Source organism: Poecilia formosa, unplaced genomic scaffold (genome assembly GCF_000485575.1).
Source record: "Poecilia formosa unplaced genomic scaffold, Poecilia_formosa-5.1.2 Scaffold66, whole genome shotgun sequence".
Classification (NCBI taxonomy): Eukaryota; Metazoa; Chordata; class Actinopteri; order Cyprinodontiformes; family Poeciliidae; genus Poecilia; species Poecilia formosa.
In genome coordinates this window covers 2509459-2532637 of record NW_006800005.1, presented here as the reverse complement: position 1 = coordinate 2532637, position 23179 = coordinate 2509459, and the positions used below count along the sequence as shown (strand labels likewise).

At 40.4% G+C, this 23179-nt stretch overlaps 2 protein-coding genes across 6 annotated transcripts in view; both read left to right on the top strand.

The window, feature by feature from the left end:
• The window catches only part of LOC103139950 (contactin-3-like), a 52551-nt gene extending 49752 nt beyond the window's left edge, over positions 1-2799 (top strand). Inside the window, exons 11-13 of the mRNA XM_016672831.1 lie at positions 690-807; positions 2407-2565; positions 2627-2799. Of these exons, the coding sequence (XP_016528317.1) occupies positions 690-807; positions 2407-2565; positions 2627-2784 (435 nt within the window). The 3' untranslated portion in view covers positions 2785-2799. The remainder of the gene's footprint in view (positions 1-689; positions 808-2406; positions 2566-2626) is intronic.
• The window catches only part of LOC103139941 (chymotrypsin A-like), a 26278-nt gene extending 3971 nt beyond the window's left edge, over positions 1-22307 (top strand). For 2 of the 5 annotated variants that reach the window (XM_016672832.1, XM_016672833.1), the window contains exons 2-10: positions 2560-2565; positions 7489-7495; positions 20066-20133; positions 20317-20420; positions 21055-21134; positions 21202-21280; positions 21353-21533; positions 21863-21996; positions 22082-22307. In XM_016672832.1, coding sequence (XP_016528318.1) covers positions 20082-20133; positions 20317-20420; positions 21055-21134; positions 21202-21280; positions 21353-21533; positions 21863-21996; positions 22082-22243 — 792 coding nt within the window. In that variant the 5' untranslated portion in view covers positions 2560-2565; positions 7489-7495; positions 20066-20081 and the 3' untranslated portion in view covers positions 22244-22307. Of the gene's footprint in view, positions 1-2559; positions 2566-4019; positions 4027-6828; positions 6837-7488; positions 7496-20021; positions 20134-20316; positions 20421-21054; positions 21135-21201; positions 21281-21352; positions 21534-21862; positions 21997-22081 lie in introns of those variants that run through there. The other 3 variants (XM_016672834.1, XM_016672835.1, XM_007554823.2) reach the window with 3 other exon arrangements.
• Positions 22308-23179: the final 872 nt, after the last annotated feature.

The following is a 23179-nucleotide window of genomic DNA, read 5'->3' as shown; positions in this document are numbered from 1 at the left end:
AACACCAACACCGTGAGTGAAACAACGACTTGGCCAGCCTACTATATAAAGTACTCGGGGACCATTTCTTTATTAATGTGGATGTGTAATAATAGAGTATGAAGCGGCTATTCTATGCGCCTTATAATGCGGTGCGCCTAATGTATGAAAAAAGTCCTAAAATAGGCCATTCATTGAAGGTGCGCCTTATAATCCGGTGCGCCTTATAGTGCGGAAAATACGGTAATCAACATGCAAGATTACTATTATTTCTCAGGCCTTTACTCCGTTTTCTGCGTGGACCTGGGAAGATCTCACACCCTTATGCCAGTTTTCTCGACAATGGTCACCATATTCTGGCAGCTCATGTATAATATTTGCTCTTTACACTGAGATTTACATCCATATAATGCTTGAGTTTCTGTTATCAGAGAATAATGATTGCCAATTAGCTATTAGTGTTTGTTCGGTGTGCCCTGTGTGGAGCTGGTAGCTGTTTGCAGGTCGGTTATCGCCTGAAGGACAGCCAATAGCTTTATTTGTGCAGACTGCATCTGCCATGTTGTTGTTTGGATAGAGGTGGATAAAAGAAAAACACTGTGGCATGACGACTTTGTTTTTTTTTTAATTCTAAAACATTGTGCCAAAAGTCCGCTGACAAAATAACACTGCGTCTCCCACTTAGCCTGGTTTTCTTTCCCCTCCTCCAGACTGTATCAGGGGACCTGATGATCCGCAACATCCAGCTGAGCCACGGAGGGAAGTACGTGTGCGTCGTCGACACGGATGTGGAGAGCCTGTCTACCTCTGCCATCCTGGTTGTCAAAGGTAACCCCGGCTGATTCTAGCGGCTTGTTTGCACACGCCAATTCAAGAATAACCTTGTGTGTTTACTTAGAGGTAGAAGTCCTTCCAAAGTGAAAGACGTCTGACAGATTGGTGAGAAAAATCCCCCAGGCTCTCCATGGGGGGGAAAAAACTGTGTAGGAAAGTAAAAAAATAAAAAAGATGGATGTCACCGGAGTCCAACTTCTGTCAGCTTCAATTAATATCATATAAATATTGCTGAAATGTTAAAATTGACTGACGGTGGCATGGGTAGCCCTGGGTTGAGTTGTGCTGCAGTACATTTGTTTTCTGCTTGCTGCATTGAGCACAGTGAACAGGCTGAGCCCAGACAGACAGACTCACTGACAGACTTGTTCTTAATAAACCTTTATAGCTGCGCCAGGTGCTTTGAGGAGATGGTGTTTATCACAGAAAATGACCATAAGTGGCTCATTTGCACATCGGAAAATGTTATGGAGAACATTTGAAAAGCAGAGTACCATGGAGAAGAATTACACACGGTCAGCAGAGTATCCTCAGTTTTGAAAAAACAGCCCACCCAATTTGTCAGTACAACATTTAGTTCACATAAAACACACACAGCATCAACACACACCAGATTTGGGTCTTAATTAAAGTGAAAATAAAAGCCTAAATATGTATGGTGAGAAATTTGGTTCAATATTGTAATAATTGGACATGTTTAAATAATTAAAATTTTAAAAACTTGTCAAAAAATATATTTTTACAGTAATTTATAATATACATTCAATAGTCAAATTGACATTTATGTAGTTTGCTATTTTTTTCAGAATTTATTATTTCAAATTTTGTTTTTTCCAATTATTTTTTGGAAAACCAGGATCAGAAGAAATGCTTTCTAATTTCTGTTGTCCCTTAAAATTTCAATTTGTGAAATGTGTTTTTTTTTTTGTTTTTTTTTTTTTTACTTGTCCTTTCAGAGGAAGTGTTCGAAATGGGGAACAGAATCTGCGATTCATAAAACTCGGTCTCAAAACTTTTTGACAAAAGTAAAAAAAAAGAAAAAGAAGTTTTAAATAAATACAGAAAACAAGTCTGAAAAAATATACATAGTTTTAAATAACAACATACATAAATTTAGGTTAAAATTTTGCATACATATTGTAAATTATCATCAAAACATGAGACGTTTTTCAGTTACATTTTTGAAATGCATTTTTCCTTTTTCAAATTTTAATTTTTGAAAGAGAAGTTATCTGCGCCTGATGTTTTTTACAGGGTTAGGGCTAGGCTTGTACAACATGATTTGCAAATAATACAATTTGTAAAACTCAAAAATATGAACAAAAAGAAGCAAAAGGAAAATCTGGAGAAAAAAAGCAAACAGCAAAAAATGACATTTTAAATTCTGTCAAAACTTAGTTTTTCATGAAGAATTTTTCAAAGTCTCATTTTTGAAATGCTTTTTTTTTTCTTCAAATTTGAAGTTTTGAAAGGTGCTCTTTTCTTGCAGCAATACTGGAACAAATTTCTACCACAGATATATAAATAGCTCATTTTTTTAGGCTTCTTGAAATGGGTGATCACCTTTTCTTATTCCATGTCTGATGTCTCCAGGTCCCCCAGGCCCTCCGGACAAAGTCTCAGTTGAGGAAATCACGGACAGCACAGCCCAGCTGTCCTGGACGCCTGGAAGAGACAACGGCAGCCCCATAACGGGCTACATCGTTCAGGCTCGCACACCATTCACTGTGGGCTGGCAGGTCATAGACACAGGTAAACAAGATAATTGTGTTTTGTTTTTTTTTTTCTGTCACAATACGATTTTTTTTTTCAGTCCCGGAGGTTGTCAATGGCAACATGCTAACCGCCACCGTGGTCGGTCTGAATGCCTGGGTGGAGTACGAGTTCAGAGTGGTGGCCCAGAATGTCGTGGGCCTCGGAGAGCCAAGTCCAGCTTCGGCCAAGACCAGAACAGAAGATGCTAGTATGTAAAACTATCTTCCATTCAGATTCAATTCAGATTGGGTGTTTGCATAATTTTTTTCTGAAGACAAGTGTATGAAAATTTGGGACTTACACTTTAAAGAACCAAAGATGTTTTCTAAATGTGTATGATAAAATTAGAGCTCCTTCTCTGGCTTAAGACGTCTATAAAAATATGGATTTTTTTTATTTTATCATTTCCAGGTCTAGAAGAATTGAGAGGTTACTGCAAATAATAATAAATAGCACCTAATTATCACCCTACTTGGTTAAGCAGAGCAGTGACACCTTCTTTTTTTTTTAACTTAGATTTTTATTAATTTTAATTTTTCAGCAGAGCAAAGTACAACCATACTTCAGTAGTACATAATAGAAATGTTGACAATATGAAGTTTTCCATACAATAACCATGTTGGAAAAGCAACTTACAGCCACAGCATCATGTTTATAGACTCATCATTGTACACCATTTAAATAAGAATGAGCTCTGGAAGAGAAACCAATCGACATAGGCCAAAAGACAAATCCATTAGGTTTAACTAAACCAACAGGGCTTCTGCAGGTCCCCAGCGCAGGCCATACTTAGATTTTTGAAGTCTTAGTGAGTAGGTTATCTTTTCCATTGTATGCAATTCCCTTACGTTTTGAACCCATAAGTAGTAAGAAGGTGGCTCCAATTGCATGCACCTAATTGTAATGCATTTCAGGGCTGCTGTAAAAAGAACATTTAACAAATACATTTTGGCCCGCCCTTATAAACCATCAGGAATAATACAGAGTAAAGCAACAGTAACATCCCTTGGGATAACCCCAGAAAAAATATGGTTTATAGCTCTATACACCTCATCCCAAAAGTTTTTGAGTTTGGGGCAGGACCAAAAACATGTGTGTGGTTGGGAATCATTGAGCCACAATTTCTCCAACACAAGCTTGGTACCTTAGGATCCATTTTAGCAACTACGTCAGGGGTCCTGAAATATCTGCGAATAATTTTCCATTTAAATTCCCTCCATGTATTTGAGTTAGTTACTCGGTGAGCCTCAGAGCAGATATCCTCCCATGTTTTGTCGGAAATTATTTTGGCCATCTCTGCCTCCCATCTTTGTTTTGTCCACGAGGGTTTGTTAATGTTCATCGACAAAAATACACTATATAACTTAGCTATCAATTTTTTGTCCTCTCCCCCTTTCTGGAAATGGATTAGAAGATTTTCTATTGGTGTGGGATTTAGTACTCTTTCCCAGTCTTTATGTGCAAACAAAAAAGAGCGCAACTGTAGATATCTAAAGAAATCACTTTGGATGGAATTTCCTGCGTAACTCTTCAAAAGTTAAAAGGTTGTTTCTGTCGATCAATTGATGAAGAAATGTGAGCCCCTTTTCAGTCCACTTAAGAGAAATTTTTGTCCAAGGAATTGGGTGTAAAGGATTTAATATGTCTAATATTGGTAATATTGATAAACCTCTTGGAAGCTTGAACGAGATATGCACCTTGTTCCAAATGTTAAGAGTGACTTTAGTCCACAGTGGCAGATCCTTAACTGGAATATCTAAAAAAAAGGCAATACCCTCAATGGTAGTGAGCACCGCGCTTGCTCTATACTCAACCATCTTGTTTGGGAATCCTGTTGAATCCACGAAATCATAGGTCTTAACGGAGCTGCCCAATAATAATATTTTAAAACAGGAAGATTGAGACCCCCTTCTGTCTTACTTCTTTGAAGTGTTTTATATTTTATGCGAGGACGCTTGCCTTGCCATATAAATTTTGATATAATTTTATCCAATTCAACGAATGTGGGTTTTGGTATACCAATTGGTACCATTTGGAACAAATACAATAATCTGGGTAACAGATTCATCCGAATGGTTTCAACACGGCCAAGGAGAGATAAAGGCAATGCTGACCATCGCTCTAGGTCTTTTTTAATTATATTCAGAGTTTTGCTATAATTAACATGATACAAATCATTTAAAGAGAGGGGAATGTTGATGCNAAATTTTGATATCATTTTATCCAATACAACGAATGTGGGTTTTGGTATACCAATTGGTACCATTTGGAACAAATACAATAATCTGGGTAACAGATTCATCCGAATGGTTTCAACGCGGCCAAGGAGAGATAAAGGCAATGCTGACCATCGCTCTAGGTCTTTTTTAATTATATCCAGAGTTTTGCTATAATTAACATGATACAAATCATTAGAGAGAGGGGAATGTTGATGCCTAGATATCTAATGCCCATTCTTGGCCACCTAAAGCCACTCTGTTTAACCCTTAGTGGAATATTACCACTGATATCCATCGCCTCAGTCTTATCAACTTTTATTTTATAGCCAGAAAAATGACTGTAAACAGAGATCATTTCTCTCAGACGCGGTATTGATGAAGCAGGATCAGATGGATACAGGAGGACATCATCCGCGTAAAGAGATATTTTATGTTCCTCGGTACTGATCAAAATCCCTTTAATGTCATCACTGTCCCTGAGAAGCTGGGCCAACGGTTCAATGCTAATTGCAAACAAAAGAGGTGACAGAGGGCAGCCTTGCCTGCATCCGCGCTCCAGCTTGAAACTTGCCGACCTAAAACCATTAACTCTAACCGCCACCTGTGGGGATGAATATAATGTAAGGATCCAATCTATGAACTTGGGCCCAAATTTAAACCTCTAAGGCTTGAATAAGGCATTTCCATGACACGCGATCAAAAGCCTTTTGGGCATCTAAAGAAATCACAGCTGTCATGTCTTTATGTTCTTTTTGAATAGACATAATATTCAATAAGCGCCGCAGATTATTTCCATAATACCTCCAGACAATAAACCCGGTTTGATCTGGATGTATGATTTGAGTTACTATGGCATTTAAATGTCTCGCCAGAATTTTTGTTGTTTTATGAAGTTGCATGTGCCTCATGGTTTGCTATTGACACACCCAAATATCTGTATTGTGAGGCAAAGGGTTCCTATCCTAATTGAGAAGTAATGAACCATGAAAGTGACTGTTTTGAAAATCCAATTTAATTATACAGTCAAATAAGAAATGTTGTTGATTTGAACAATGAACTTTAACAATTGAAACAACAAACTGTCTTGAAAATCTGAAATTTCTCCTGTCTTGAGTAGAAAACTCCTTTCATTTGAGATTTAGGCAGAGAGCTCAAAACTGTTGAAAGTCAAAATATGGAACGATTTGTCATATAATATGGAAGCCCATTTCTGCCATGAAAGAAAAAAATAAGACCAACTTGAAGTCATAATTTTGCCTTTGAAAGTCAAAATTATGACAGATAATTTCTGTCATAATTTTGAAATTATGACTTTCAAAGTCAAAATTATGACTTCCTGTTGGTCTTTTATTTTTTCTTTCATGGTGGAAATGGGCTTCCATAATAACTTGCAAAAAGGAAAAAATAAATTCTGGTCAGGGGTTTGTAAACATGGCATGAAACTTTTTGCCTTTGGTCTGGTCTTCAAACTTTCTCACCCTCCTGCCCCCCTCATAGATCTGCTGTGTATAACACTGCATGTGGCAGTATTTTCTTCTTTTCAGACACTGGCTTCACATTTGCCAGCTCATCAAAAAGCTCCCAAACAGATGGAGCTCTCCCGCAGTATGCAGTGTAATGTCCCAGGCCATCTTTGGTCAAGCTTCCTCTGAAAGCGACGACTGCTCTCAAAGTAAATGTTTTTCTTTGTAGAACCATAATGGAGGGAAATTTACTCAAGGCAAATTCAGTTGGATTTGGAAGGTCAGTGTCAATCCATGCTATTTCTCCAATACTGTAGCTGTGAGTAACGGTTCCTGCACAGAGAACAGTTCCTGAGGTGCTGGCTCCTGTTTTTAATTCAGATGGACGTTCTGATTCATTCTCCAGTGGTTGGAGGCAGGGAGACTGTGGAAGGAAAAGTCCTTTTTCTACTGAATGCCAAGCTGAGCCATGCCAGAGTTCTTCAGGACAGAAATGTCTGGTAAAACAAATGGTACTTCCCTGGTCATTCCTTTGTTTAGGTGGCAGTATTGTTTTGAGAGGTAAACGCTTGACACATTTCTCATTGTCTTCCCAGTAACTGTGGCAATATTGCAGTGGGCATCGATTTGGTGGGGGCCAGACCTGAACTGTGTTTTTGCAAACATTGAATTAAGCAGATCTGCCCTCTGCAAGTATGTCCTTGGGGTCCCACCATCTGTAGTTATGGGTTTCACCAGCTGCAGGAGAGGGTGGTCACTGTTCTTCATGACATTTTGAAATGCAGAGCTGCCACAGAAAGTACAGCATAATGACAAAAGGCACCACAGGAGCAGGTGTTTAACACAGAGAGAGACAGTTTCCCAACCTAAACAGGCTGACACATGTTTCCATTTTTTAATAGTCCCACTTTCTCTCTTTTGGCCCCAGATGATGAATCTGCATGGAGCCATTCAGTGCAGGAACTCAGGTATGAAGTCCTCTTCCTCTTTTTGGGTGGAAGAATTTGTCCTCTCCAGTTTTCAACCACATTTTCATCTGCTGTGGAAAGTTTCTGGAGGGATCAGATTCCATTAAATCGCTAGAATCCATTTTTGTGTCCCCTTCAGCATTGTGGGTAATTATGGATGCAGGATTAGCTTCTGTAACTTCTGCATCTTCTGCTGATGCAACTTGCTCCTGCTCTCTTTTTGCTTTGGCAGAGCAAATCCGCATGAAGCGATCAACTCGAATGGGTAAGTTCTCATGTTTGAACAGGCCATGTTTTACAGAGACTGGTGCTTTTGAAGAGGGGAACCATTATTCCTGTCCACAGTGGTAACTTGGAAGTCTTATAATGTGTGGCACAATGGATGTTATCTCTATCCCCATTTGCTGCAGCGTGTCCTGCTCTCCTCACTAATGTTTGACACCCAGTCTCGTAGGTCAGTCTGGATGTCATTATATGGATCCACTTGATGCATTTCATTTGTGTCTTCATCTGGAATGATGATGGAGTCTTCTGCAATCTGGGCTTTCAGGTATTTCTTGCACCTCTCTGATTCAAGAGGGCTTCCAGAACTGTCATCACCCTCTGCCTCACTGAGAGCCACAACAGTGATGGCATGTATTAGCTGCTTTGCATGGTCCAAGCTTTGTGCCTGAAGAAGCTTTGCTATTCCCCTGACAAAGAAGTCTTTGACACGGTGTGACTTGCCCACTGGCAGACCATCTTTATGCAGTGGGCAACATCAACCCTGATGTAACAGGGAGGACGTTTTGCAGACTGGTTCCCAAGTAGCACACGGAAGCATTCATCAATGTATGATTTCAGGTTAGGACAAGGAGTGAAGGCCTTCACCAGAGCACCAAGAATAGCCAGGGAAAAGTCACTCACAGCTTCTTTTGGTACAGCTGCGCCTGCACGAAGCCATTCTGTCAGCCATGTTGCAATAGTGTTAATGTCATGCCTTTCTGATAGCATTTGTATGACTGGGACTGAGCAGTTGTCTCCCTTCAGAACACCTTGGTATAAGAAGATGTGGCCAGATGTACCATTTGGTCGTGCCCGTTTTCTGACAACTGAACCAGTTGCATCAAAGCAAACTACTGAGGGACATTTTTTGGTCAGTGCCTTAAACATGTATCTGAGTTTGACTCCAATAGTGACAAAATAATTTATCCAGACCAATATCTCTTATACTGCCACTGTTGGGTGTGCTATACTTTAATAACTGCAAAGATAGAACGGGGTCTTTGTCGCCTAACTCCAAATCTTTTCTCTCCTGCTTGACTTTGCGTAAGGTTGCCAGGTTTGGAAGGTGACTTGGCTCGGGATCTCCTATATCCATCAACTCTGATGCCTTTGCTGACCTCCATACAGATGGTTCCATCCTGCCCTCACACAACTCTTCTGAAATCTGTGCACGAAGGGTTCCTGACATGAATCTTTTGGACTGGCCAGTGTGCAGGGAGATGTCGGCGCCTTCAATGGAACACTGGAGCACCATTGGGCTGTTGACTGTTGGCTCTCTGTCATTTTAACATGACCTTGACACTCTTTACAGAAGCCTATGATATCAATGTACTTACTAGTGACAGTTGGATAAACTTTTGATCTTTGGAATACAAATTGTACAAGTGCTTTTCAACTTTTTCCAAACCAGATCATTAATTATATGACTCCATGTGCCAGGTTTTAAAATTGTGTAATTCCTTTTACCAGATGATGAAAACTTGTCATTATATTCAACTTTTTCTGGTATAAATTTAATCCAATCTTCAAATGGAACTTCAAGCTGAAAATCTGAACATTGTTCAGGAGAAGTGACGTCTGAGTCAAACTCAGTGTCCACAGGGCCTTCAGGATCACTTCCTTGATTAACTTCCAAGCATGACCAGATGTTTTGTCTGTTTAGCTTTACAAATGTGTACAGATCTTTTGCAGACATTTTATTTCCCAACTGCTGACTTATCTCTGTCCAGACAGCGGCAGCTGGAGTGGCTATATGGCCGTTTTCTAGAATAGCCTCTTTTGAGTTGCAGAGAACTGCGAAAAGAGACTCTCTGTCTACTGCTGGCTGTCAAAGCATCTAGTTAAAAAATAAAAAGGCTTTGATTAGCATTGCTTAAAATCTTGCCCACATGATTTCAAAGAAGCCACAAAACATTGGTATTCTAGCAGTGTCTGCACAATTACAATAGTCTTGAACTGAAAGAAGTAAAGTTGGCTTTCGTAGTTTAATTTCTAACGTTTAAGCTAATTAAAAAAAATCAATAATGCATTGTTACTAGTCTAGTGACTTGATAATTTAAGTACCTGTTAAATTTAAATTTTCCCTTGGAATTATTTTTGAATTTTATTCAGAAGATGTGCCCTTTATGCATATGCTTAAGTGTATATGATCCAATATAAATGTAAAGGATGCAAGATAGTGCCTCTCTATCTTTCATTAGGTTTAAAAAGTCTGGACTTCAAATATAAGTTGTGAATTTAAATAAATGCATATGTGAGCTAGCCATGTATACATCCTCTCTGCTTTTATGGGGATGGATTGCATTGAGTCAATATTTTATGTGAAACCTGAGCATTAATTTACTTACCTTGTTCAAAAATCGAAATTGGAGGGTTGGAAAAATTCCAAAAATTATTTATTCAAAAGTATTTCTCTGAGATTGCTAGAATAACTTTAACGAGAGGTTGGAATTACACTTGCTCTGCCGCCAAAACAAGATCAGGGATGGGGGAGGGGGTTCACTACAGTGTGGGTGGAGCCAATCCCAGTTGACGTTGTATGAGAACTATGTCAAAGTTCGCAAAAATTGTATGTGCTTTTAAAAATCCTTGAAGCCCATACACATTTAATGTCAAACAGGATGAAATGAAAATTGTTGCATTTAAAATATATTTACTAAATATTAAGTACATTACTTGGATGAACTTTGTTGAACCAGTGACGCACTTCCGGTTTACTCTGCAAAAACTTTGCTCAAGCAACTAGCATATTAGCTATGGATTTTTTTTAATTATTTTTACCCATTTGCTGCATAATCAGCATAAAGTAAGTCAACAATGTGAATATAATTGTTCAGACCACCTCTGGAACCAAAGCACAGTTGAACAGGTTATACACATTATGTCAGGGTCACGGCTGCATGTCCTTTATTGGCAGGATTCAATTATTCTGGAGAGAGAGCGCGCTACATTGGAGAGAAAACAATGCTATCTTGAAATGAGACAAATTTCTTCTTGTTCTAAATCTTTACTGAAGTTCAAAACAAAAGGTACACATTGTACAACAGCTGAAAATCTGAAGAATTTAAACGAAGTAGCCCACTTCAGTTTGTTTGGAGCCAGATGGGGTGATGGTGACGTCATCGGCCAAAATTATAACTTTTAATATCTCAAAAACGAAACCTGCACAAACGGAGCACTAACCATTCAGACTATTTGCTGAATTTTTTGACGTGGGTGGGGTGTCAGCTTCACACAGCTGGGAACCTCTGGTTTAAGCTGAGAAACTGAAAGAATTACAATAAAAATCAGTCAGTTTTACCTGAATCTGTTGCTCAGTGAATCTTAACGTCTGTTCTTCACACCGAGCTGCTAATGCAGGCAGATCTGCACTCTGCTGCCCTCTGCTGATTCACTTTGGTATAACTGCTTGTTGCAGACGTCTGTGGAGAAAATGTAAAAAAAAAAAAAAAAAAAAATCAGATTAATCTGAACAGAGCCAAATAAAGAGAAGCAGCATTCAGCATCTATTCACCATAGATCTGGAATAAACTTCCAGAAAACTAAAACAGCTGAAACCGTGAGTTCCTTTAAATCCAGAGTAAAACCAGCTGGTTAGAGTTGACTTGGAAACAATCAATAAAAAATGAATAATCTGATGTTTAATGTGTCTCTATGACTTTGTGTGTTTATGATCACCTTGAACTGCCTTGTTGCAGAAAGTTGCTACACTAATAAACTTCATTGATTGAGTTTATGGAGAACTCTGTCACATTATAAACCAGTATAAAAACTCATACAGGGACAGTAAAGTTAATCTTTGAACTGGACTAAAACTATATTCAACTATATTGACTGGGAGGAAGGAAACTGAAGCCAAGTCCACTTTATTAGTACACAATATTCAACAATACGGCACTTCAAAAAGCTTTAAACCATAAAAACACAGCAGCCTTTGAAGCAAGAAATAAACTTTATAAATTCATCATTAAATGATTCAATGTGTTGATCAATGTTCCATTTTCTACAAATCAAAGCAGCTCCAACCTGCTGGTTCAGTCTGGATTTAAAGGCATTCGGTGCTGCAGCNTGGATGCAGAAAAGAATGGGAACATTTAATTTTTATTGCTAAAAACAATTTTTAAAAATAGAATATTATTAATTTTGTAATCGACAGGGTCATAAATTATTTCTGTGAACAAAAAAAACTACTTTGTGGGGGGGAGCGACAAGAACATGACAGTTACGTTTTGTAACGGAAAGACGGTGACTTAGTGTAGTGGTTGGCAACAGGAATTCATCTCCACACCGGAATCAGGGTTCAGGATAATTTTATTCCTGTTTAAAACAAAAACATGTTCAGCAACAGCTCCTGGCTCTGGCTTTCCCACTCACACCTCTCCCCAGCGCAGCTTGGCGCGAACTCACAGGAATGGGTTAAAACCAACCAAAGTTCACAAATAATAAAATAAAATCTGCATTCATATAAAACAATTAAAATAATTAAAATAAAGCCGAAACAGAAATAATCTGCCCAAAAGTTACAATTTTACATTATAATATAAAAATATACAAAATGCATACATTTAACAACCAGATAACATTTTGAAATAACTCACATACCTGTTTAAAACAAAAACATGTTCAGCAACAGCTCCTGGCTCTGGCTTTCCCACTCACAACTTTACCGACCAAAAGAACAAAAATAAAATAACCATGTTGGCACGGTAAACTGGATAAATGTCACCAACGTGGGAATTAAATACCCAGAACAGTGTTGTGCTAAACATCAAAAAGTTAAACTATTTATAACTTATGAGTTGAACAGCATACTTTTTCTTTTTACATTTTGAATATTTTAATGTACAAGCAAAAGACAACTCTGTACACTTACCTCTCCCCAGCGCAGCTTGGCACGAACTGAGGAGGGCAGCGGGAACACACAGGATATAACGCAAAAACAGGAAGTAAGAAAATAAAAGCTTCCCCACCAAAATAAAATACAATTAAAAAACAAAGGAAAACAAATATTCATAGATGAGGGTGGATTTTTACACACTAGGCACCAAAAATAAAAGCAATATAAAACAGAAATAATATATAACACATGTCAATTCAAAGAAAATTAGTTTTGAGAAGGTTCATAAAGAAAAATAAATAAAATTAACTCTGCTACATTAGCAGCGCTGCTAGCAGCTCATTTCTCTGGAAAGCTGACAGTAATAAAGAAGAGAAAAGCAGAGAAGCTGGTTGAGAAGCTAGTTCTGAGCTTCAGTTTTGTGCCAACAGTGTAAAACTCCGGAATTACATAATATTAGCTTGGTGTGATGGGAGTTTTATTTTTCATTTGAATTTTAAAAATAATAAAGTTCATGATCTGACTCTTTATCATTATGTTTGGGCCAACAATACAAAATAAAAGACAAAATAAAATATCTAGGTTTATTTAGTCCATTACAACCAGAACCTCGAGGTTCTCCATTGCTGAACGTCACTGCAAATCTGTGCTGGTGGTAACCTTCATGGTAGCATTACTTGTTTAGCTAGCTTTAGCTTTTAAGCTACTTTTAGCTTTTACATAGGTTTATTCACATTCCATGGAATATATCAGTGTAATTCAACATGCTAGTAGTAGCCTAGATGTCATGAATTGTGGTGATGAAGCGGACCCAGGTTATTGTGAGAGAGAATGATGATTTAATGGTGAAATCCAAAGTCCAGGCAGTACAGAATGGACAGAAGGCTAATGGCTAACAACTGGTAGCAGCTGGTACAAACGAACTGACGGCAGACAAGACAAGGACCCGACAAAGAACAAGGAACACAGGTGGGTTTAAATACACGGAGACAATCAGGGAAAACAAGAACAGGTGTAACTAATCAAGGGGAAGACGGGACAACACAGAGACTCCACAGAACACAGAACTCTAAAACACACAGAAACCCAAATCCCTACACTAGATGCTATCATTAGTATTTTAGCTAGCTTTAGATTTTTAGTTAATTTTGACGGTTTTTTCACACTGCATGGTCTATTTCTTACTTTTCTGCAAGTCTTCAGCAGTTGGCTTCAAATGCTTTTGCCATTTTCACCAAAACCATTCAGCATTCACTCTTGCATTTTTGCAGGAAATGCACACTTTCTAGTTTCCACTGTGTTGCATCATCTTCTTTCTCCTATTTTAGACGGCAATATGTGAGCATTTGAGATCTGATGAGCAAAACTAAGTTTCCTAGGTGGTGGATATTCTGTGTATGTCATACCGAAGAGCACTGTGTACAAGACGACTTTTCATTTCCAAAACAGTTTTCTATTTCTCCTTAGTCTATTCAGGCCAGAAATAAATTGGTAGCATTTTCCTTTTCAATTGTGTTTAAGTTTGTAGTACATGACAGGTATAGTGGATGTAATGATGCTATGAGGAACTGCTTTTAACAGTTTACAATGTCTGACTGGATTGCCAGATACCAAGCGCAGAGAGAAGTTATTTTTTTCTNATGCTTTGACACAAAATGGTTTTTTCTCCACAATTTTGTTAAAAGTAAAGAGGGTTAGATAATAAAATATACAATAACTATTCTTTTCTTTTTTATTTAAAAGGAAAATCTCAAGGAACTCAAAGTGAAAACAGCTGCAGCTGCAATAATCCATCCTGTCACTTGGAGGAAATTTAGAATCACACAGAAAAACTAAAAAAGCGAATCAAACTTAAAACTCTGAACTAAGAACTTCTGATCACATAATAGCAATTAACTATATCTGCCATGGTAAATCGTTACTGACAACTATAGTGAGTAATCCCTAACAGTAATATGATCATACCGCATGTAATCATGTGTACATATGTATTATTGTTATTAAGAGTGAGCTAAGAAAATGTATGTCTGTATCAAACAAGCAGCCCTTCGTGTTACTCTGTAAACAGGAAGTAGCTCCCAGTCTCAAAAGGTTGGTGACCCCTGCTTTAGACCTTTTGCTGACACATATGGTGTAGAGTGTGAACAAATAATAGTACTTCCCAATGACTCAGTGCTGTCTGACCATTTTTAATGACTTTTGAGATAGACAATGTTTTAAAAACTTTTAAAGAATGTTTTTCACTGACAAGGGAATCACATCCCAGATAGCACACAATGTTAAATCAACGTTGAATTATAGTCAGAATGGTTGATTTTTGGTTGAAGTCGACAACTGATGGTGGATCAACCATCAAACAACCATCCACCTCCAGCCAAGTAACCGATGTTGAAACTGTGTCATTGAGTCAATGTTGTTTTGTGGTTGAAATCTAATGAATGAAATGCCGAGGTCTGATCAACGTCTGATCAATGTTGAATCAATGTCAGCTGTTTTGCCGCACCCCTTCCCCTCCTCTCCTCCTCTCCTCATCAGAGCTCTGGGTCAGCATTTTATTAGTGAGTGGGGGGTATTACATTCTAAATTAACCACTGTAGAGGATAGTGGGTGGAGATTCATTTCTGTACATTTTCTTACTTGTTCATAACAATTCTCACTGACTGTTTGTGTGTGATATATTGACACAGAAACATCTACAACTTACTACAAGGAGTGGAGCGGTCCACCCCTACGTTTATATGAGTGGGATGTCCCAAACACACCTGATTCGCTGTTGGCAAAAGATGTTAATTCAATGTTGAATTGCCATCATGTGCAATCTGGGTACAGAACGGAATCACAACTCAGTGGTGTCAACACATAGTGCTTAAGTTAAAATGTGATTCACCCTCACCTAAAAGGGGTTGTGTTGTGGTGGCGAAGGGGTTAAGCACAACCCACTATGGAGGCCTTAGTGCTCAATGCAGCTGTCGCGGGTTTGATTCCCAACCTTGGCGACCTTTGCTGCATGTCTTCCCCCTTCTCTCATTACCCACTGTTGAAGAAGATTCTAGGTTATAATATTTCTTAAGAAAACTCTTTTGGCTCGATCTCCTTCGATCCCAGGTTCCCCCGGCGGGCCACATGTAGCCACACAAAAACGAGTGTTGACGTCACAGAATTACAGAGTTTAATCCAATAGAAGACAACGCATAAAATTACAACAGAAACTGCAGAACAACAGAGACATACATTCATTTATCTGACATAAATGGAAAGAAGAAGAAGGAAAGAAAGAAAGAAAAGTAAAGACGTCTTTGGAGAATTGCAAGAGGAAATCTAATTTACTTGTGTGTAGAAAGTTTTGGAATTATTTGTGTACTTTTCTTCATTAAAACCATAATTTTCTTCATTTTGACCTGGGTGTATTNCTCTGGTGTCAGCTGCTTATCAGAGCTGAGGCAGAAGCTACATTCACATGGGTCACATGATCTCACACAAAGCTCTCTGATTGGCTCACATGCTCTCTATGCCTTCAACTGAACTTTCAGAAACTAAGCAGGTAAAAAAGAAACGTAACAAGAAACAGAGTTTTTCCTGCTGGATGAAGTCTAGTTAATCCTGAAGGTCAGAGCGAAACTGTTCCGCTGAAGATGCAAAATCACAAAAACATTTGTTATGTGGATGAATTGACGAATATTGACGTGAAGCTATTCATCTCTCATATTTTCTATGAAGGTCATTTTATCATTTTTCTAAAACAGTGCTGGGAAATTTTGGATGCATTCTGGCTAAATTAGTTTTACTCCCAGCACTTTCCCACGTGTCAGTGATCTGTGGACACAGCGATAACAGAGTCAACATTTAGGAGGCTGAGCTGAGAACAGCTGCACCATCTGCAATAATCGCATATTATTCCAAAGAGCACAGAGAAAGCAAACATAAATTCAACAAGCAACCATTTAAATATCAAAGAATAACTTAACACATAACGACTATTTCCCTGTTCAAACTCTCATGGATCCCAGCAAAATCTGCTCCATGTAGAACCAGTTAAACTGCAATGAATTCCCAGCAAACCTCTCTGATCCCTTCGGTCCCGTCTTTGGTTGGAAAGTCTCTCAGCTGTCACTCATCAGACACGAGACCAAGAATACGTTTGTTGTCTTAGGATGCCGGTAGTTCCAGAAACACAATGCAGGCATCAACCGGTCTCTGCAGTGACCAGTTCTGTTCTGTCCATAGGAACAGTTCAGAAGGTGTTCCTTGTGAGCACCCAGGGTCTGTGAGAGACCCAGGACCTCACAGACCCACTGACTGTCCCACAGATCTTCTTTCAGGAACGCCTTTAGCACCTAGCAGATGTTTACAATCTGTCTAAACTTGAAAGAGAAGCTATGGAGAAATATGTAGAAAAATCCCCAGCTGCAGGGATAATCTGTCATATTGTAGCCAATAAAAACAATTCCTCTCTCCTACTGAAGCAGATCTAGCTCCTACTATCTTTTCCAGAAAATGAACAGCTTTTAAGATACCTGTGGGTCACTTGGGGTACTTGTTCATCATGGGGTTGTTAAATGCTCCTGCTGTTTTCCAGGACCTTGTTAATTATGTCCTCTGAGACTGTAACATCTTCTCTTCATCCATCTGGATGACATGCTCTTCTTCTTGAAAAGTGTTACAGAACATCAGGTACATATTGTTACATCTGGAAGGACCCAAATGCAGAAAAAAAATGTACACAGAGTACCTTCAGAAAATAGGTACAACTGGAAGGAGGAAGATCAGAGAGAGTAGATCGTGCAACACAGGAACTGAACAGAAGGATTCAGCAAGGGGCGACTGTGGCTGTGTGGGTAGAGATCGGAAGGTTGTAGGTTTGATTCCAGTTTCCTCCTGCCTCATGTCGATGTGCCTCTGGGCACCAAACTGCCTACTGATCTGCGTATCGGTGTATAAATGTGTTTGTGAGTCCGAATGGGTGAATGTGACTCTAGTGTAAAGCGCTTTGAATGGTCAAAATGATTGGAAAAGCGCTATATAAGTTCAGTACATTTACTATAGCAATGACAAACATAAACACAAAAGTTGAAATACTGAGGCAGGGTGGAAAATAACAAAACATAAAACAAGACTAAGACAAAGGGAACTTAGCTAAGACTCAAAGGAACCAGACACCAAAAAAAGAAGCAAAGGAGGCTGAAGGCAGAAACAAAGGCACTCTGAGAGTAATGACACCTCACTAGAGGAGTCATTACACCTCTAGTGAGGAGTAATGACTCCTTAGAGGGATCCGGAAAATCAGCCATGACACAGAAGTGAGCAGAAAATTCAGATTTATTAAAACCCGGCTCAGACCGGGCTCAGGAGGGAGCGCCCGGGGAGAAGAAGCGTGTTCAGCAGAAGTACCAAATCCAGATCCAAATCCTTGGCCAGATGGGCCGAAGTCATGCCCGATGAGGCAGAGAGCAGAGTAGGTATCTGTGGGAGTGGGTGAGAGCGGAGTATCCAAAACAGGCGTGGGTCAAGATCCAGATGGGCAATCAGAGACAATCCAACAAGGGCAAGGCAAAGGGGCAAATCCGGGGAACAAGAGCGTGGTTGAAACGATGAGGGCGAGATGGGACTGCTGGAACACTGCTAGCTGAAAGCATTTGATAATCTGGCAGCGTGGTTGAGACTGAGAGAGGGATAAGAAGGGAAACAATCAGGGAGTGACACAGGTGCAAGGAGTAACGGAAATGAGGGACATGACATGGATCCGCTCAAAACAAAAGACAGAGAACCATGTCAACATCACAGGAGGTCAAAGAGTTCTCAGGAGGCTGAGGCTTGGAGAACGGATGGTGAGTCTTGTTGGGAGTACAGATGGGCCCTGGACCCTTGGAGGAGCCCAGCAGAGACACTGAGGGATCCTCAGCAGGGTTTTTTCAGGAAACACAAGTGAGTCCACCTGGACTCCCTCACTGGAGAACTGAGGAACAGAAACACAAGACATCTGTGAAAACCTCCAGAAAGGGAGTGGAGGCGTTGTGACCACAACATCTGCAGCAGGAGGAAAATGAAGCAGGAGGCACTGAGACAGTTGGTGGAGGAAGAGTTCATGCTGGGAGATGGAAAGTCCTCTGAAAGCTTGTCTGACCAACAGAGACTCAGACTGGAGAAAGCTAGCTCCGGTTCATCCAACAGCAATGGAGAAGTCAGAACCTCAAGATCTGGGCTGAAGTTCTCCTTCCTGTCATCCTGCTGGATCCACCGTTTGGCAGAATCCTCAGGGAGAATGTTTGACTGATGATACTCTCTTTACTTCAATATAATTAAATGTAAGCTTTGAGCTCCAATTATTTGGTGATATTTTATTCAGAACTCAGTGATGAACTGATGTCCAGCTTCAGCAACAATGCAGTTCAAAGAGATTTACATCATAAAATCACAAAAATATAGTTATAAAAAAAAACAACATTTTGACAATTGGGAAAATCAGTAACAAACTTTACATTTTGATGAGTGCCATCATCACAACACATCAAATATGTTGGTCAATGTTCATTTTATTTTGGCCACTGAAGACAAATATTCTCCTCTGATCTGCGACCAAATGGACAACAACCCATGAAGCAGCACGGCTCATCGTGCTTTTATTTTGAAAACCGACACGCAAAATGAAGCAGTCACGTCACCCATGCAATGCCAGGCCTCTTTTGTTGCCGGTCACGTGGTTTTCAGCAAGACAACACAAGCCTCGGGGTTTCATCAGACACGCCCCCTTTTTACTCGGCACAAGCCTGATTCAGATGGCCCATCACTAGTCTACCGTTAATTATTCCCAGCTGTGTCTTGTTCCCTGATTACCTCTGTGTGCCACCTGTGTTCCGTGTTCTTTGTCAGATCTTTGTCGAATCTGTCTTGTCTAGCTGCCAGTATTGTTCGTTTTCACCAGTTGCTACCAGTTTAGGGCCTTAGCCCTCCGCTCTACTGTGCTGCCTGGATTTTGGAATTATTTGTGTACTTTTCTTCATTAAAACCGTAATTTTCTTCATTTTGACCTGGGTGTATTGCATCTGCCTCACCACTTCACACCGCATTTCATGACAAATTTAGATGACAAATTTTGAGAGATTTTCTGTGTTCAGTTCAGTCTCTGTTGTTCTACCCCTGGATTGTCCCCAGCTGTCCCTCATTTCTCCTGATTGCCTTCCCTGTGTATTTATGCATACCTGTGTCTCTTTTCCCTGTCGGGTCCTCGTCTATTGCCGTGTCTATAGTCGTAGTTGGATGTCGTGTCATTACCCTGTTTACCAGTGCAACTAGTGTGGAGTTCCTTGCTTCTAAGTTCACCTGTGCTTCCTGGCTTTTTGTTATTTCATCTTTAAAACGTCATTTACTCTTCATATCTGGGTCCACCGTGTCCATCTCAAAACCCTCAACTGATGACAACATGCTGCTTTAGAGAGCACAGGCATGGCTTATATATTAGGAACCAATTGGACATATTTCAAAAAGAAAGAGAAAAAAGACTAGAGTGTCAATATATAGCCCAGTTGTTCTCCAAGAGAGGTGAGTAGACTGTGCGAGTTTGATTTTAATTCTAATTTAACCTCCAGCCTTATGGTCTCAGCCTCATTCTGACCTTCGTGTTCCTGCCTGTTCAGGTGGAAAAATACCCACACCTGTCCAAACTCCCACTGTCCTCTGATAAGATGTCCTTGCTGTCCCGTCCAATCATGTCACTCCGCTGATGTATAAAAGCAGCGGGCCCAAAGGGAGTGGACATGATCGAGCCATGGCCTTCCTGTGGATCCTCTCCTGCCTCGCCTTTGTCGGCGCCGCCTACGGTGAGACCGGCCTTCATCAGCAGAGTCGCTCAGAGACGAGCGTCTCTGCAGACCGTTTACACTGCATGAGCTTAGAAAGACGTCTAGCTTTGGTTGAAGGGAGAGGAAACGTGTCCTTCTCCTGAGATGCCAGGAGTTTATTTCTAATTGATGTTGGTAATGATGTAATGATGATGTCATCAGGTTGCGGCACACCTGCCATCACTCCCGTCATCACCGGTTACGCCCGTATCGTGAACGGTGAGGAGGCTGTGCCTCACTCCTGGCCCTGGCAGGTGTCTCTTCAGGTAAACTCACACAAACAAAGATGCTTTATTCTGTTAACTTCAGGGATGCTCACTTCCTTTTTAAGAACCATCTCTGATGTAGAAATATTTTCTAGCCGATAACCGTTGCTGGTACAAGGATCGCTACCTCACCCTCCTGCAGATCATCAGTTCAACTGAACAACTCTATGGAGATTTGATCATTTCTAAACTTTGGAGGGTGTTGAATTTGTACATGTGAAGCCAATATTAAACGGGTGGAGACGACAAAAATGTTGCAGAATAAAAGTTTATCTTTCTTAGACTGCATGCTCCTAATGTTTACCGTCAGAAATCAGTGTTTGTCGCGTACTGATCACCAACCTGATGGCCACATCAGCAGATCCAGGTCTGACTTTAGGCTGGAAGAGATGTCACACATGTAAACGTGCTGCTGTCAGAGCAAACGCATCCATCCTCTGATTTTTCCAGGACTGGAAAATACCAACCTAGCTTCTCTTTGCCGTCAAACGGCAGCCTTGGCGTGCAGCCGTCACCTCCTCTTAGTTTATCAGCTGCGTCTCTGAACTGACCTCTGACCTGTGCGGCCTTACGTCAGGCTGCAGAGTCATTACAACTTGCACAGCTGTTAAAATGGGACCAACCTCTGTTTCAGGATTACACTGGCTTCCACTTCTGCGGAGGCTCTCTCATCAATGAGAACTGGGTGGTGACAGCTGCTCACTGCACTATCAGGTAAGCATCACACACCTGAGGTCTGCGTTACCTAAGAAGAAGTGATCAAAGCGTTGGTGTGTTGCAGGTCCGGCGACCGTGTGGTCCTCGGAGAGCACGACCGCTCCTCCAACGCAGAGAGCATCCAGGTGATTTCTCCTGGCAAGGTAAGTGAGACCGTTCACATGACATCCCCTGACCTTTAACCTGCCACTCCTAAACATGTCACCTCCTGCCAGGTGTTCAGACACCCCCAGTACAACAGCTACACCATCAATAACGACATCACCCTGATCAAGCTGTCCAGCCCCGCCCAGCTCAACATGCGGGTTTCCCCCGTTTGCCTGGCTGGGTCCTCCGATAACTTCCCTGGAGGCATGAAGTGTGTGACCTCTGGCTGGGGTCTGACCCGCTACAACGGTAACGGCTGCTGACGCTCACAAGCCTTTACGAGAGAATCAAGAGATTGCAAGCAACAAAAACTTTACAGTAATGAATAACACAGGGGTCCTGTCATATTTTGTCATATTTTTCAGACCTGTTTTTCTATTCAAACGTTCACTTCGTTCACTAAATCCATAAAATGTCTTAAGTCATCTTCCGGGTTGAAATTAAGAACCCTGAAAATTGTTTTTATTCCTGAGTAATAATCATGTCTTTACTGTAGTAAATGGACGGGGCCGCCTGACTTGGAAAATAGTTTCTAATGAGTTTGAACGTTCTGCTGGTGACTGTTGTGTGTTTTTCAGCCGCTAACACCCCCGCCCTGCTGCAGCAGGCCGCTCTGCCCCTCCTCACCAACTCTGACTGCAGTCGATACTGGGGCAGCAACATCACCAACCTGATGATCTGCGCCGGAGGGGCCGGAGCGTCTTCCTGCATGGTGGGAGTTCTGACCCGGTTCTGTTCATCCAGTTTGACCTCCCAGTTTTCACCAGCCTGTTGGGTTTCTTTGCTCTGTTCCTCAGGGTGACTCTGGAGGTCCTCTGGTCTGTGAGAAGAACGGAGCCTGGACTCTGGTGGGCATCGTGTCCTGGGGCAGCAGCACCTGCAGCACCAGCTCTCCCGGCGTTTACGCCCGCGTCACGGAGCTGCGCGCCTGGGTCGACCAGACCATCGCTGCCAACTGAGCGTGCTCAGCGGTCGGCCTCCACTTCTAGCCTGATCTACAATAAAACACAGAAACTGACTAAACCTGCTGCCATGTCTTGTTNTTTTGTTGTGCTATTGTATTTTGAGCTAAACAAAATGAAAGCCGTTCTTAGTTGGCATATCTATCTATAGACCTATAAGTGGGGAGAAAAAAAGAGCCAAACAGAGGAGAAAAAAAGAGAAATTTTAAATAGCATTTGGTGCTACAAGGTTGCCTAGATTTCTATCAGTTCAAGATCTCTAAAAATTTGTGAACTTTATTTTTTGCATTAAGCTGTTGGTCAGATTGTGCGCCTTTCGACTAGAGATTTTGGATTACAATGACAAACCTAACAAATATTTAGACTGTAAAGTATAGGTCTTTTAAGGTGGGATTTTTTTTTTCTGCTGTGTCATTTACTCTCACTTAGTAACTTAAGTATTGATTTTTACACCTCTTAAATATTCTCTGAAGTGTTACTTTTCCTGTTTTGTCAGAACAATAATTAAAAAAAAAAAAACCCTTGAAATGCTCAAAATACTTTCATCTTATTCAGGGCATGTTGTTTTCGAGCAGAACTTTCCAAAATAGACCTAGGAGTTTTATTCCTACACCATTAAATTGCTTGCACATTAAATCTTTTTTTACTCTTATAAATTCATCCCTATTATTTTTGAACCATTCAGACACTTTGGGATGCTCTTTTAATCCTCAATCATGTTACACTGACATTTTGCAAAATGACTTAATTAGTTGCGAGATGATCTAACAGATGTTCTCCTTTTTAATAGCTTTCTTCCAGCTCTTTTCCATCCTTTTGTTGCCTGATCTCAACTTAGTTTTTAATCAAATCTCTGCCATCAGATTCAAACGTGTGGACAAAGATCATACCTTTGCAGGAACGGGAGTAAATATCAAAGCAACATGATGATGA